Source organism: Oryctolagus cuniculus, chromosome 4 (assembly GCF_051225735.1).
Source record: "Oryctolagus cuniculus isolate XC-2025 breed Fujian yellow rabbit chromosome 4, ASM5122573v1, whole genome shotgun sequence".
Lineage (NCBI taxonomy): Eukaryota > Metazoa > Chordata > Mammalia > Lagomorpha > Leporidae > Oryctolagus > Oryctolagus cuniculus.
In genome coordinates, this window is record NC_142870.1 from 150,818,574 (window position 1) to 150,834,860 (window position 16,287).

Here is a 16,287-nt window from a genome sequence, read left to right on the forward strand (position 1 = left end):
ATAGTAGTGCGTGAGCCAGAAAGGATTTTATTACATCAGGCTCCAGTGATGAGACAGAGCACTGAAGAGTGTATCAGGCAGCACTGTAATAGCAAACTATGGGAGACAATCTGCATGTCCACATTTTCTGGATAACCAATTGGAGGTGGATAAAATTTGTCTTCCTCAAGTGGTGAAATAGTACATAGGTAGCTAAAAGGAGTAAAAACTCTGCATAGAACATGGATTTTTTTTTATAAAGATTTATTTATTTATTTGAAAGTCAGGGGTGCAGCACTGTGGAGTGGTAGGTTAATCCCCCACCTGCGGTGCTGTCATTTCATAAGGGCTCTGGTTCTAGTCCCAGCTGCTCCTCTTCCAATCTAGCTCTCTGCTATGGCCTGGGAAGGCAGAAGATGGCCCAAGTGCTTGGGCCCCCTGCACTTGCATGGAAGACCCGGAAGAAGCTCCTGGCTTCGATTTGGCTCAGATCTAGCCATAGCAGCCATTTGGGGAGTGAACCAGTGGGTGGAAGACCTTTCTTTCTGTCTCTTCCTTTCACTGTCTGTAACTACATCTCAAATAAGTAAATAAAATCTTCAAAAAAAAAAAAATTGATTGGAGGAGAGGTGTGGCTGTGGGAAAGCAAGAGAACCTTGCTTATCCCTCGTCTGCTTGCAAGCTAGTGTGGGCCTGCAGTGGGCTGACATGGGCACAAAGGAAATAGTGTTTGTCCAACTAGTGATTTAACTGTGGTAGAAATACAAGTCAGCAAAGGAACTGAGTGGAAACGTGGAACAGAATGACAGTGTCATTGTTTACTGAGAAGATCCAATTCAAGGACCTACAGTAAATGAATGGCTATCGTTGGTTAAAGATATTGAATGATTTTTTAAAAAAATTATTTATTGGGGCTGGCGCTGTGGTATTAAAGGTTAAGCTGCCAGCCACAGTCCAACATCCCGTATGGTTGCTGGTTCAAGTCTTGGCTGTTCCACTTCCGATCCAGATCCCTGCTAATGTGTTTGGGAAAGCAGTGAAAGTGGCCCAGATACTTGGGCCCCTGTGCCCACATGGGAGACCAGAAGAGGCTCCTCGCTCCTGACTTTGGCCTGGTCCAGCCCCGGCTGTTATAGCCATTTGAGGAGTAAACCAGTAAGTGAAGATCTCTCTTTGTTGCTTTCTCTGTATCTCTGCCTTTCAAGTAAATAAATTAAAATCTTAAAAAAAAAAAAAATGATTTGAAAGGCAGAGTTAGAGGGTGAGAGATACCTCTTCCATCTGCTAGTTCACTCTCTAAGTGGCTCTAATGGTCCAGGCTGGGCCAGGCCACAGCCAGGAGCCAGTATCTCCATCCAGGTGTCCCACATGGGTGGCAGGAGTCCAAGTACTTGGGCCATCTTCTGTTTTGCCAGGTGAATTATCATGGAGCTGGATTGGAAGTGGAGCAGTCAGAACTCAAAATAGCACTCATGTGGTATACCAGCGTTGCAGGAAACAGCTTAACTTGCTGTTCAACAGTGCTGACCCCGGTATTGAATGATTTTTAAATGTTTTTCTATTTTGGTCATATATTAATTTTTTTTTTGACAGGCAGAGTGAACAGTGAGAGAGAGAGAAAGGTCTTCCTTTTGCCGTTGGTTCACCCTCCAGTGGCCGCCGCGACTGGCACGCTGCAGCCGGCGCACCGCGCTGATCCGATGGCAGGAGCCAGGTGCTTCTCCTAGTCTCCCATGGGGTGCAGGGCCCAAGTACTTGGGCCATCCTCCACTGCACTCCCTGGCCACAGCAGAGAGCTGGCCTGGAAGAGGGGCAACCGGGACAGAATCCGGCGCCCCCACCGGGACTAGAACCCGGTGTACCGGCGCCTCAAGGCGGAGGACTAGCCTAGTGAGCGCGGTACCGGCCTATTTTGGTCATATATTAATATTTTTTTTTATTTTTGACAGGCAGAGTGTACAATGAGAGAGAGACAGAGAGAAAAGTCTTCCTTTTGCCGTTGGTTCACCCTCCAATGGCAGCCGCAGCTGGCGCACTGCGCTGATTCGAAGGCAGGAGCCAGGTGCTTCTCCTGGTCTCCCATGGGGTGCAGGGCCCAAGCACTTGGGCCATCCTCCACTGCCTTCCCGGGCCACAGCAGAGAGCTGGCCTGGAAGAGGGGCAACCGGGACAGAATCCGGCGCCCCGACCGGGACTAGAACCCAGTGTGCTGGCGCCGCAGGTGGAGGATTAGCCTATTGAGCCACGGCGCCAGCCGGTCATATATTAATATTTAAGTCAAAATTATAGTTGTAGTTTTTTAATATCTCTAAAGTTCTAAAGAAAAAGTGTGTTTGGTAATTTAGTTGTGACCTGCAAGAGTAAAGAGTAAGATATCTTGCATTTGCTCTATTATAGTTTGTATGGTAAATAATAATACTAAATAATTAAGATTATAAGCTTGAGTTAACCTTTATTTTTCTCCTGGAGATTTTGTGGTAGCTGTCTTCAGACTGTTCTAAATTCAGCCAACTATTTTTTCCTTATAATGGACTCCTGATATTACCCAGGTACCAAATGTTACCCTGAATACTAGTGGTCCTGTGGGATGATCCTTGAAAAAGTTTGAGAAATACATACCACCTTCTGCTCTGGGAAATTACAGTAAACGCCAGATCCTTAAAAATCTATAGGCATCAGCCGGCGCCGCAGCTCACTAGGCTGATCCTCCGCCTGCGGCACCGGTACCCCGGGTTCTAGTCCCGGTTAGGGTGCCAGATTCTGTCCCGATTGCTCCTCTTCCAGTCCAGCTCTCTGCTGTGGCCTGGGAGGGCAGTGGAGGATGGCCCAAGTGCTTGGTCCCTGCACCCCATGGGAGACCAGGAGGAAGCACCTGGCTCCTGGCTTCGAATCAGCGCAGTGCGCCGGCTGTGGCAGCCATTTGGGGGGTGATCCAACGGAAGGAAGACCTTTCTCTCTGTCTCTCTCTCACTGTCTAACTCTGTCAAAAAAAAAAATCTAAAGGCATCCTAGTTCTGATATTATGGAATGATGGCATTGTGCTTATTTAAGTGAAAAATTGGTCAAGAGACACAGCCATCTAGAGAGCAGGTCAGTGTTTGGAGAAGCCCTGGGGCAGGGTGCAACAACCCGTCTCCTGCCCCTTCACCAAGGGCTCTCTGCGTTGTCCTCACAACTCGGAGGGCGTGACATCCGTGCCCAGGTCTGGTCCCCTGAAACTCACCCACTGCTGTGGAAGGCCTCCTTCCTCCAGCAGGAGTTCCAGGGGCCTCTTCCTACAACCAGAACCGAGGCCCTGTTTTCCCAGATTCAGCACAAAGAGGATCCCTGCTCTGTCCCACCCTGGGACCCGAATGTTTCCTGGAGCATAGGCCTTGCAGGTTCCTTAAGCTACCTCCCCTGAGTGAAGGTGGACTCCCCTCCTGAGTCTGCTCTCCAGTCTCATTCCACACGCCTCTGCCAGCGTAGCGGTGCTGGCTCTTAGAATTACAGCTTACTGTGAAGCAGGGTGGTGGGCTTGCAGCCAGCACCTCAGTTCTCTTTGAACCATATGGTATTACTCTCCTGTCGCTGGGACAAGTATTGAGCGCAGGGAAGCAGAGGAGCCTTGGCTAGCTAGTTGACTGACATTTCTCAGTTGAGCAAAATTCTGATTCCATGTGATGTCCACTGTGTCAGCAGCCTTCGAGCTGTAAACCCTGATGCATCTCGAGAGGTTTCCATTTGCAAGTGTGTGGAAAGATTGAGCTTTGCCACTGTCACTCCTGAAGAGCAGTTTTCACTCTGCTCAGGAGTGCGAGGTGCTGGCCCTGGACTCGGCAGGTTCATCACATGCTGTCTGGGTGTGTCTGCAAAAGGGACAGCCAATTTTTAAAAAAGTCACAACCCAGAAAGAACAGTTTCTTAAAACGTCGTACATAGATTTATCATGTTGAACAAAATGAATGCTCTCCTTTAGTTTGGGAATTTTGATGAAAAAGCATGAAGTATCGATGATATTAGTTTATCAGGAATTTGGTTTAGTAAATACCAAAGAGTACTGCATGCTGCTTTGATCTGTGTAACTTCTCCTGGTCCTTATACCCTGGCAACTCCAAGTTTGCAAGCCTGACAAGTTGAATTACCCATTCCACCCCACTGGGCCCGCCCTGTGTTAGCCCTAGTTGACTCCCCACGGTGTGGCTTCTCTTCTGGCTGTGCCTGTGGTCACCGTGGTTCCCTCCCTGGGCGCTCCGTCCCCTCCACCCCCATCTCACGTGGATGTCTGAAATGTGAGCTACTCAGGCCTGGGTGCAGACAGTGCCAAGCCAGTGCTGCCTCCTTCTAGAAGGAGAGTCTCTTCCTTGCCAAGGGCAGCTGCCTCAACTGCTGAGAGTCTGCACCCCACATCCAGGGCCTGACCATGCCGCTGTAGGGAGCCCTGCTGGGTCAGGGCAGCAGGTGAACCTCAGACAGATGAGGGCAGTTTGCCTAAAAGGTGCAGAAAAGACAGACGTAGCTGACCCCAGTCTGGCATCAGGCCTGAAAATCAGAGTTGACATCACTGATCTGTTCGCATTGCCTTCAGCCTGCTTTTATTTCTGTATGCTCTGCACAGCCAGCCTTCCCTCCACCTCATTCACTTCCAGGACCACTCGCCCTTCTGGGACCCGGGGCAGCTCCTCTGGGGAGTCCTGTGCCCGAGCTTCCTGAGGCAGCCTGTGGTCCTGGTCCCTCCTGGGGAGTGGCGGTGACGGCCCACACCTTCTTAGCAGAGCGGCAGGATCTGAATCCATGCCCCTCCCTAGTGACTGCATCGCACCACTTTTCCAGTCTGTCAGTGACATCAGTCGGTTTTGTTCTTGGTCATTTAAAGGCAAAAAAGAGAAAGTTGGTTTTTTTAAACTCGTAAGTCACCTGAAGTACCGGGGTCTTGTAGACGCCAGGCCTGGGTTTTCCTCCCACCGTGAGAAGAGCAGCTGGTCTGTTGTTGGGCCACCCTGCTCACCGTGCCAGTCTCTTCACTGGGACCTGCTCTGCGGGATCCCTGTGCTGTTTGTGTGGATTAGGCGGTTAGACGTTTTGTACATTAGCATGTTGTAGGTTGCTCATTTGTTTTATATGAAATACTTTACTTCTCAGTCACCATTTTTCATGTTAACATGGACTTGTTTCCCATAATGTGTGACTCTGCTCTCCAGAAGTCAACAATAAAAATGAATCCTGTTGTGTCCTTTTGAGGACATTTATGTATAGCAAGTTGGTTTTTTTTTTTTAACTGTTATTTTCAGGAAAAAAAAAAAAAAACACCTTATCCCTTTGCAACCTTGCCCATTGCCCATTGCCTTTTTTTTTTTTTTTTAACATCCCTGTGAAGAAATGTTCTTCCGTGTTTTAGGAGGAATAAACAGACATAGATTTTGATAAACAAGAAGATTTCAGATTAATAACAAAGCTTTGAGAGACCATTTTTCAAAATTTTGGTGAAGTGTGAATATTTTTTAATGGCTTTTTCAAAGAGAGTGAAACTTTTACATGATTTTCAGAGTTTTTATAGAAATGCCAAATTGATACAGTCACATGTCATGGAAATATTAAACAACTGCTCATAACTGTGGCGATATTTAATTCAGTTTCCAGAGCTCTCAACACGTGTACTTTGGAAGTCAGAGTGGCGTGGTTTGGAGCGTTGCCGCTGGTTGTAAATGAGTCAGTTGTCCAGTTACTCAGTCTTGCTGCAGGTATCAGGTTTGTTTTAAACACTGTGTCTGAACAGTGACTGGAATTCTGCCGTATTTTGGTAGTGAGGTGGGATAACTGAGAGTGGGAAAGAAAGAAAGGGAAGTCTACAGGTGGCCTGCAGTGGAAAACTGATGCTTAAACCCGGAGTTTGCAAACCACACCTGACCACAGAGCCATCTTTCCTGCTGCCAGCCTTCACTGAAATGAGTGTTGCAGTAGGTTTGTTTCAGGCTGCATATCGTGTACCTTATGTTATCTAAAAGGTTTTTGAAATCCAAGGATTTATTGCCTTTGTTCAAGAAAAGGACTGGGGAAAGGTAGATTTATTTTCTTTGGTGCTGTATAACAGTTTTAGAGAAACATAACACAGCTAGTAGGCGGCACTGGGTAAGAATGGTGAAATCCCCAGAGACCTGGATTCAAGTGGTAGTTCTGATGCTTCTTAGCTGTTTGATCACTTTATCCACTTTCAAAGAATATTTGTGGCCGGCACCATGGCTCAATAGGCTAATCCTCTGCCTGCGGCACCGGCACACCGGGTTCTAGTCCCGGTCGGGGCGCCGGATTCTGTCCCGGTTGCCCCTCTTCCGGACCAGCTCTCTGCTGTGGCCCGGGAAGGCAGTGGAGGATGGCCCAAGTGCTTGGGCCCTGCACCCCATGGGAGACCAGGAGAAGCACCTGGCTCCTGCCATCGGATCAGCGCAGTGCGCCGGCTGCAGCGGCCATTGGAAGGTGAACCAACGGCAAAGGAAGACCTTTCTCTCTGTCTCTCTCTCTCACTGTCCACTCTTCCTGTCCAAAAAAATAAATAAATAAAAAAGAATATTTGTTAGAATAGAGTTATTGTGCTCATGAAGTGGAGAATGTGTGTGAAGGACTTCAGCCGATGCCTGCCACGTGGTTTGTATTCCACAGCTGCCCTTTCCCATCATTAGCCTGTTTGCTTATGAGTCAGACTTGCCTTGACAGGACCCTTGATGATGACACTGTTACTGCTGAGTTTCTTGAGCACAGGCAAGTTAGGTTAAACTTTTAAATTGTATATTTTTAGAGATTTATATATTTTATTTAAAAGAGTTACATGGAGAGAGAAGGAAAGGCAGAGAGAGAGAAGTCTTCCATCCACTGGTTCATTCCCCAGATGGCCACAGCGGCCAAAGCTGCGCCAATCCAGAGCCAGGAGCTTCTTCCAGGTCTCCCATGTGGGTACAGGGGCCCAAGGAGTTGGGCCATCTTCTACTGCTTTTCCAGGCCATAACGGAGCTAGATCAGAAGTGGAGCAGCCAGGACTTGAATCGGCACCTATATGGAATGCCAGCACTGCAGGCAGTGGCTTTACCAGCTATGCCACAGCGCTGGCCCCTAAATTGTTTTCTTAAATAGGCAAATTTAGGTTGTTCTTCTGTTTTCAGTTACTTATGCATATTTTTAACTGGGAAATTGTGATCAGGTTGACTGGATTCAAAGTTAAGTAGAATCAGGTTCGACCAGAGAGTTATTTTAGGAAAGTATAAGTGTAGTTGTGATCACTGTACCAGGAAAAAAAAAAAGGATTTGTAAGAAATGAGGAAATTTAGTTTGGCTTTGGTTCATCTAAGATGAATTTTGTTACATGTTCTGATTTTTTATTATCTCAGTGATAGATGGGGCAAGCTACCATTATCACCTAAACAAAAGGCTACATTTTCCAAATGGGTACGACCAGAAGACCTCACCAACAATCCTACAATGATTTATACTGTGTCGAGTTTCAGCATAAAGCAGGTAAACATTTTTGTGTAATTTTATATGAAAGTACTTTAACATGAATACAGTATTCAGTTGTCTCTTTGGTTTAGAAAGTTTACTCATTTTGTACATGTTGACTTAAACATACTACTGTAAGTATGAATAACTTATAAGTAGTTGTTTTTACAATACTGTTTATATGTTTGTGGGTTAACTTGAAAATCTAAATTTCACCTTTTATAAAGAAACTAAATATCAAAAGTAGAAGGATAATTATTTAAATATCTATTCTAAAATAATTTCATTGAAATACATTATTTGATTTTTCTAGCACGTGTTAAATAAAATAGGTGAGTCTGCAATGTGGCATGTCTGTTATTTTCCTCTTCAAGCAACAATCAAGAAGATATTTATCATAAAAAGTCAGATGCTATGTGCAATGCCTAAATATTGTGATGCTGAAATTACAGGAATGAATGAGGGTAATTCAGAAGTTCATGGGAAAGAGAATTAAAAGATAAGTTTATTTTGGCCAAAAAAATTTTTTTAAAGATTTATTTTTATTTATTTGAAAGAGTTACAGAGAGGTAGACACACAGAGAGAGATCTTCCATCCACTGGTTCACTCCCCAGGTGGCTGCAACAGCCGGAGCTGTGCTGATCCAAAGCCAGGAGCCAGGAGCTTCCTCCAGGTCTCCTACATGGGTACAGGGGCCCAAGGACTTGGGCCATTGTCCACTACTTCCCAGGCTACAGCAGAGACCTAGATCAGAAGAGGAGCAACCAGGACTCGAACCGGCGCCCATATGGGATGCCGGCACTTCAGGCCAGGGCTTTAACCTGCTGCGCCACAGCGCCGGCCCCACAAAAAATTTTTAAATCCATTCGTTCAAGAAATCTTCCAAAAGTTAATGGAAAATGTCTATTATGAAACCCATGCATGAATTCATTTATTTTTAATATGTATGTATTTATTTGAAAGGCAGAGAGGCAAAGAGATAGAGGTCTTCCGTCTGCTGGTTCACTGCTCAAAAGTCCACAATGGCCGGAGCTGGGCCGATCCAAATCCAGGAGCCAGGAGCTTCTAGGTCTCCCACACGGGTGCTGGGGCCCAAAGATTTGGGCCATATACTACTGCTTTCCCAGGCCATAGTGGAGAGCTGGATTGGAAGTGGAGCAGCCAGGACTTGAACCAGTGCCCATAGGGGAAGCCGGCACCGCAGGCCAGCTCCATCCATGCGTGAATTTAAAAGAAAGTTTGTACCAGATAAGCTTATCTTTAATTTCATTTCCCATGAGCCTTTTTCATGTGTTAATAAATTGTTCTTATTAACAGACAATAGTATCGGATTGTTCCTTTGTGGCATCACTAGCTATCAGTGCAGCTTATGAAAGACGATTTAATAAGAAGTTGATTACCAGGTAAAATTTTGTATTTGTCCCTTTACCCTTTTGTTTCTTAACTGGAAATCAAAAATTTAGGTCTTAACTTTTGTAGAAAGTGGAGAGAGCATATCACCCAAAATTTGGTCCTTTTTACAGGTTAACCAGATGAATCGCAAATGGGGAAAGAAGCACTAAGGCATTGTGATAACATATGCAATGTAGTCAGCATATAGGGAATAAGTAGATTTTGATATAAATGAAAGTGGCCAAAGTGAAACCACGTCTTGTGTATAATGCTGTATAATTGTACTATATAGTAAAGCCATTGCTGGACACATGTGGCTATTGAGCATTTGAAATAGGCTAGTCTGAATTGAGATAGGCCATAAGTATAAAATACACATGAGATTTTGAAAACTAAGCACAAAATATAAAACTGAAAAATATCTCAAATTTTTATATAGATTACATATATTTTTGATGTTGCATTAGTCAAAATGTTATTAAAATTGGTTTTTACCTTTCTCTAACTTTTTATGTGGCTATTGGAAAACATAAAATGACATATTTCTACTGGCTAGAACCGCTTTAGAATGTAGTGAAATGCTTCTGAAAAAAATTTATCTTCAGTTTTTAGAAATTCTGTTAGCTTACAATCATTCATTGTAAAAATTATTATACATTATACTTTTTTAAAAAAATATTTTATTTATTTACTTGAGAGGTAGAGTTACAGATAGTGAGAGGGAGAGACAGAATGGTCTACCTTCCATCGGTTCACTCCCCAGTTGGCCACAATGGCTGGAACTGTGCCAGTCCGAAGCCAGGAGCTAGGTGCTTCTTCCCAGTCTCCCATGCAGGTGCAGGGGCCCAAGCACTTGGGCCATCCTGTACTGCTTTCCCAGGCCACAGCAGAGAGCTGGATTGGAAGAGGAGCAGCTGGGACTAGAACCGGTGCCGGGATGCCGGTGCCACAGGTGGAGGATTAACCTGCTACGCCACAGCACTGCCCCTATACTTTTTTTCACTTGGCTTTTCCTGAGTGGTTTTTGTGTTATGAGAGTACAAAGATGGATTAAACAAAGCCCCTAGTTTCAGCTGTTTGTCAAATAAGTAAATAATTCACAACATGTTCATTTTGGTTCAGATTTGTTTTTAAAACAAAAGCAAATTGACCCTGATAGTTTTTGTCAGTATCTTACTGTATAATTTTATGCAACTCCACTAGAGTTGTACATAGTTGCCTTGGTTGTGGTAGTTGAAATAGCCTTCTTTTTTCTTCTTCATTTTATTTATCTTAACTGGCTTAAAATATATCTACTTAAAAGATAATTTACTAGGTATGTAAATAGATTGAAATTTTTTTCTAGGTCTATTAGAGGAATAATAGGAATATATTATAAAATTATTTTATATTTATAAAAATATTGTCACTAAGACAATAGCATATGTTTAAAACATATTCTGTTCAGTAGTTGAATATTAATATTGGTATTTCTTCATTTTCCTTACAAAAGCATAATTTACCCTCAGAATAAGGATGGTGAACCAGAGTACAATCCATGTGGAAAGTATATGGTGAAACTTCACCTCAATGGTGTCCCAAGAAAGGTGAATGATATCTCTTCTTACCCCTACCCCTTGTCTCTGTTCCTTACCTTTGAATCTTGAGTGGAATTAATCAAAAAGTGTTACCTGTATAAAGGGTTCTAAGCTCAGTTTAGTTGACTTTGCATCTATGATAATATTATATTTGTGAGTATTACTACCAGTAGCATTTTTTGTTAATTAAAAGTAAACCTTGACAAGTATGAAGTGTTTTTAAGTGATTTTGAGAAAATTTACACAAAATTCCAGTAAACAACATTGAACTAAAGATTACTAATGCATAGAATAAATTTAATCTTGTAGTGATTGATTCTTATTTGATTAAATGGAAATCAGACAGACTGAGTCTGTTAAGCCCAAAGAGTTTATATGTAGTCATAATTTGAGATAGAGGAGGCCTTTAAAGTTCTGTCTTTGGTGACATATATGCACAGTTTTAACTTTAATTTCTTCAGCACTCTGAACTTTAAGGGCCTTGCATTGTTAGAATCCTCTAGTGCCTGCCTCCTCCTGGTGTGTGCATCAGCATCAGCATCACCAGGCCAGCTGGGTCAGAATCTGCATTTTAACAAGATTCCCAAGGGGGTCCATCCTGACAGTCATTGCTGTTTGGCTCAGTAATGCGCAAATTTGAGTTGCACAGAGCCCTCTAGAGGACCTTGTTAAAACACAGATTGCTGGGGCTCCCTCCCTGAGATGTTCTAATTCGTATCTGGAATGGGACCAGAATTTGTGTTTCTCTCAGTTCCCAAGTGATCTGATACTGTTGTATAGAACCCCTTCGAGAGCCACTGCAGCCAATTAAAAACTAAACAAAATGTTTGGCAATTTTTTTCTAAAGTAAAATTCTCAACTTCTTTGTCTAAGAATCATTCAAAATGCCACTGCGGATCTTCCTGTTAGTGTTAGATCAAACTTACTCTTATCCCATGTCTTCCAGCTCACTTCTTTATGTAAATTGGGAACTGTATCTTTGTGTGATTATTTTCTCTGTTATTTGAATGTATTTTAGGCATATTATTCCACCTTTACAGCTTCACATAACGCATGTTCTTTTTACAGGCTTAGACCAAGAGGACACATGATATTAGTGTTTACCTTACTAGTGAGACCCTTTCAGAATTATTTTAAATGTACATTTCTAGGATCCCTCATCAGTTTGGTGGTAATTACGTGACATGTAACCAGTTGGTTCATTTAAGACTGAATGAAGGTGCCATGCTAAACATCGTTTGACAATTGATCAGATTCCAGAAGCATGAAACTGTCATTACCTTAACAATAGGGATATTATATCTTTTACTTTATCAGTATGTTAAAGGTATCAGGCTTTTTTTCTTGATAGAACTTTAATATATTTTGTGCCACCCAAGGAAGTTAATGCTCTCTTTCTCCAGGTGATAATTGATGACCAATTACCTGTTGATCATAAGGGAGAATTGCTCTGTTCTTACTCCAACAACAAAAGTGAATTATGGGTTTCTCTCATAGAAAAAGCATACATGAAAGTCATGGGAGGATATGATTTCCCAGGATCTAACTCAGTAAGTAATGGTGGATGGGTTAACCCAAATCAGACTCAGCCTGTCGGACTCTTTAAATTTGAAACTTACAGGTGTTGGTTTTGTTTCTAGGAAAAGAAACACGATCAAGCCCTGGAAAATGACCATCCCCTTATTATGGGGGTACTTACATTGATATTTTGATATTGTATTAATCAAAATGTTACTAAAATTAGTTTTTGCCTTTCTCTTTAACTTTTTATGTGGCTATTGGAAAACATAAAATGAAAGATTTCTGTTGGCTAGAATTGCTTTAGAATGTAGTGAAATGCTTCTGAAAAAAATTTATCTTCAGTTTTTAGAAATTCTGTTAGTTTACAATACACATTGAGAGGGGATGTTTGGCCTAGTGGTTAAAATCCTGGCTAAGATGCCCACATCCTGCCTCGGAGTGCCTAGGTTCCGTATCTGGCTCTGATACCAACTTCCTGCTAATGCACACCCTGGGAGTCAGCAGTAACTCAAGTAGTTGAGCCCTGCCCTCACAGGGAGATCTGGATTGCTTCCTGACTCCCAGCTTCTGCCCCAGCCAGGAGCCCTTGCAGCCATCTGAGGAGTAAACCAGCAGTTGGGCACTCACTCTCATGTACCTTCTCTTTCTCTCTCTGCATCTCAGAAAACACATTGCACATAGATTGTGTATCCAGGAAAGCCTAAAATGTATATGTTTGCTCTTATGTTGGAATATGGGCCAGTTAAGTACAGTATATCTTTCCAGAACAGGCTGCTTAGCTCAGAGAGGTGTGTTGTATTGTCATCCTTATGTATATTTTGATTTGTAATTTCAAATTGAGGGAGTTGTTTTCTTCAACTCTAATTAACACAACCTATAAAACTGACCTGTCTGCCAGTGGCCTTCCATTGTGTGAGAAGTACTAGACAAACCAAAAACTAGTCAGTTAGACATGACTTTAAATTTACATACTAGCCAGTCTGTAGCCTTCGAAAGGCTATGAGTATTTACCCTTCCTTAGCTTCACACAGGATAATAGCCTCCTCTCAGGGTTGCAAAGAGTAAATGAAGGATTATATGCAGATCACCCATCATTCATACCTCATTTGTTTCCTTGCCTAATACCAGGCCTCCTTCACTCTTCAGGTTCTTTAAATGCCAGGCAGAGGATGTATAAGTCACGGTTAAATGTGATAGAATGTTACAGTTTCATTCATTGACTCCATTCTTCAAATACCTTTAGGCTGACTTTCTAATCCAGTGCATTAATTTGCCAAGCGCAGTTTAGAGAAAGAATAAGTGTGTATAAGACATTAGAAGTGACTCAGTAAATGGTGGCAAGAATCATCAAAATTGTTTTATAAGTTCTCATTACATTTATCAGTAAAACAGTTCTTTTGTATTCAGGAAGAGTTATAAGGAAAAACAAGCATGTATCTAAATCCAGGTAGGAATTTGAGTTAAAGAATTTATTACTGGTTGAAAACAACTTTACCCTCTAATTTAATTCCTGTCAGCACCATTATGCCAAATTGATGAGATTTAATAGCTGCCTTGGGGATTTGAGAACCATTGACAGCCCTGAAATATGTTTATGTTGCAGAATATTGATCTTCATGCACTGACTGGGTGGATACCAGAAAGGATTGCTATGCATTCAGATAGCCAAACGTTCAGCAAGGATAATTCCTTCCGAATGCTTTATCAAAGGTATTTATTACTATTATTATCATTATTATTATTTTTTAGTAGAAGAAGCTCCTTAAACACATCATGCCTTGTTTTGATTAGAGATTGCAGAAGCTGTCATCCTAGTTATTAGGGAAATTGTTTTAAAAATAGACTTCACTATGTACTTGCTAAAATCAACTCTCATTTATCCTCACTGATGGTTATACTTCATCTAAACTATGGATAACCCAGAGTACTTGCATCTCAAATACATCATATGGAAAAAGTATTTTGTAGTATTTTTCCACTTGAGGGAAGGTGGGAAAAGAGAAGTCTGAGAGTTTAAGCTTGATTGGATAATCCATGATAGGGATGGGGAAACTGTCAAATCATGAGATACCTTTGGTGGCAAACTAAAAAGCCCAATGATTTGATGAATAAAATGATACCCCTTTTTGGTGAATTTGGTGTTTCACTTCTTCACCCTAATTGTTAACATTTGAAAATTGAGTATTTGCTTTCCTTCATTATTCTCATTCATTTTCGTTACCTGAGTAAAAAAATGATGGATGGGGTAACTCAAAACAGACTCGGCCTATTGGACTCTTTAAATTTGAAACTTGTAGGTGTTGGTTTTGTTTCTAGGAAAAGAAAGACGATCAATCCCTGGAAAATGGCCGTCCCCTTATTATGGGAGTAGGAAAATTGTTTTTTCAAAGTAGGGAAATTATTTTTTCAAAAGAAAAAAGGGAATGATGTGATTTATCTGATGTGCTGTGGATTGTCAAGTTCTTCTTGGGTGTTAGAAAGAGCCCCCTCAGACAGACTTGCAGCCTGCAGAAGTGGCGATGTGAGCCATCGGACCCCCAGGGAGGATGGTGTGATGAGGGGTGGTAGTGCGCTTCCCTGATTGCCGCTTGTCTTCTGGGGTCGTCCAGGTTTCACAAAGGGGATGTCCTCATCACCGCATCCACTGGGATGATGACGGAAGCTGAAGGAGAAAAGTGGGGTCTTGTCCCCACTCACGCCTATGCTGTTTTGGACGTTCGAGAGTTCAAGGTTTTGTCTCTTTTTCTATGACTCTTAAGATATTGCATGGATCCCAAATGATTTCTGAGACTTCAAACACTGACAAATCAAGGTTTAGGTGGCGTTCTTAATCCCTTCTACCTATCACATGAAACAGCTTGGCCTCTCCCTCTTGAAATTATGGTGTTAAAAAGTGGGAACTAAAGTGATGCTGGCGGCAGAGATACTGAGGACAGAAGAGAAATGCTGTTACCTCTTTTGTTCCCCCTAACTGGTAGGATTGAGATAAATACACCTTGTCCCCAAGGTCCAGGGGGCATTGGGTCAATCAGTGTTAAGCTGTAGGGTTTAGTAGACGCTGAGGAAGTACTCAGGAATGGAGGAAAAGTAGGACACTCCCTAGGAGTAACAGGCATGCCACTGGCCTAGGTGAGCAGTTCCCTTACTCTCAGCCCTTGCTTGCTCTCAGACCTGCACACCCTTTCTAACCCTTTCATTGTTGGAATGTTTGGCTTCATTATTTCTCAGGTTATTTTTAACTGAAAAATTGATTGGTTCAAAACAGAAAATACAGAGAACAGAAGTAATGATGAGTCAGCAACAACAGTATCACTAAGCATTTATTAGACTGGTTTTCACTTGTTTATTTTTTTAAGATTTATTTGAGAGGCAAAGTTATATAGAGAGAGCAGGGTCTTCCATCCGTTGGTTCACTCCCCAAATGGCCACAATGGCCAGAGCTGGGCAGATCGGAAGTCAGGAGCCAGGAGCTTCTTCCGGGTCTTTTTGTGAGTACAGGGGTCCAAGCACTTGGGCCAGCCATCCTCCACTGCTTTCCCAGGCTGTTAGCAGAGAGCTTGATTGGAAGTGGAGCAGCCAGGACTCAAACTGGTGCCCATATAGGATGGCAGTACTGCAGGCAGAGGCTTAACCCACTACACCACAGCACCAGCCCCTAGACTGGTTTTCAAGTGTGCCACATGGAATTGCAGTCATATATGACTTATTGACCAGGATGCATTCTGAGAAATGTGATGTTAGGTGATTTCATTGTGATGCAAGCATCATAGGGTGCACTTACATAAACCTAGATGGTATAGCCTGCTGAACAGTGAGGGTGGTGTGTGTTGGGGTGTGTGTGTGTGTGTAGCCTATTACTTCTAGGACCATGCTAAACAACAAAACACTACCATATAGCCGGCGCCGTGGCTCAATAGGCTAATCCTCCACCTTGCGGCGCCGGCACACCGGGTTCTAGTCCCGGTTGGGGCGCCGGATTCTGTCCCGGTTGCCCCTCTTCCAGGCCAGCTCTCTGCTATGGCCAGGGAGTGCAGTGGAGGATGGCCCAGGTGCTTGGGCCCTGCACCCCATGGGAGACCAGGAAAAGCACCTGGATCCTGGCTCCTGCCAACGGATCAGCGCGGTGCGCCGGCTGCAGCGGCGGCCATTGGAGGGTGAACCAACGGCAAAGGAAGACCTTTCTCTCTCTGTCTCTCTCACTGTCCACTCTGCCTGTCAAAAAAAAAAAAAAAAAAAAAAAAAAAAAAAACACTACCATATTAAAATGGGGTCAATGGCCAGCGCCGCAGCTCACTAGGCTAACCCTCCGCCTGCGGCGCCGGCACCCCGGGTTCTAGTCCTGGTACCTAC

General features: G+C 43.1%; 1 protein-coding gene across 5 annotated transcripts in view; it reads left to right on the forward strand.

Annotated features, from left to right (window-relative positions):
- CAPN7 (calpain 7) overlaps nucleotides 1-16,287 on the forward strand; it is a 55,517-nt gene that overhangs the window by 21,389 nt on the left and 17,841 nt on the right. For all 5 annotated transcript variants that reach the window (XR_001794591.4, XR_016233311.1, XR_016233310.1 and 2 more), the window contains exons 7-12: nucleotides 7,338-7,464; nucleotides 8,765-8,850; nucleotides 10,332-10,425; nucleotides 11,820-11,966; nucleotides 13,541-13,647; nucleotides 14,547-14,667. Coding sequence is in view for 2 of the 5 variants with exons in the window: in XM_002716245.6 (XP_002716291.1) it covers nucleotides 7,338-7,464; nucleotides 8,765-8,850; nucleotides 10,332-10,425; nucleotides 11,820-11,966; nucleotides 13,541-13,647; nucleotides 14,547-14,667 (682 nt within the window). In the remaining 3 variants the exon portion in view is untranslated. The remainder of the gene's footprint in view (nucleotides 1-7,337; nucleotides 7,465-8,764; nucleotides 8,851-10,331; nucleotides 10,426-11,819; nucleotides 11,967-13,540; nucleotides 13,648-14,546; nucleotides 14,668-16,287) is intronic.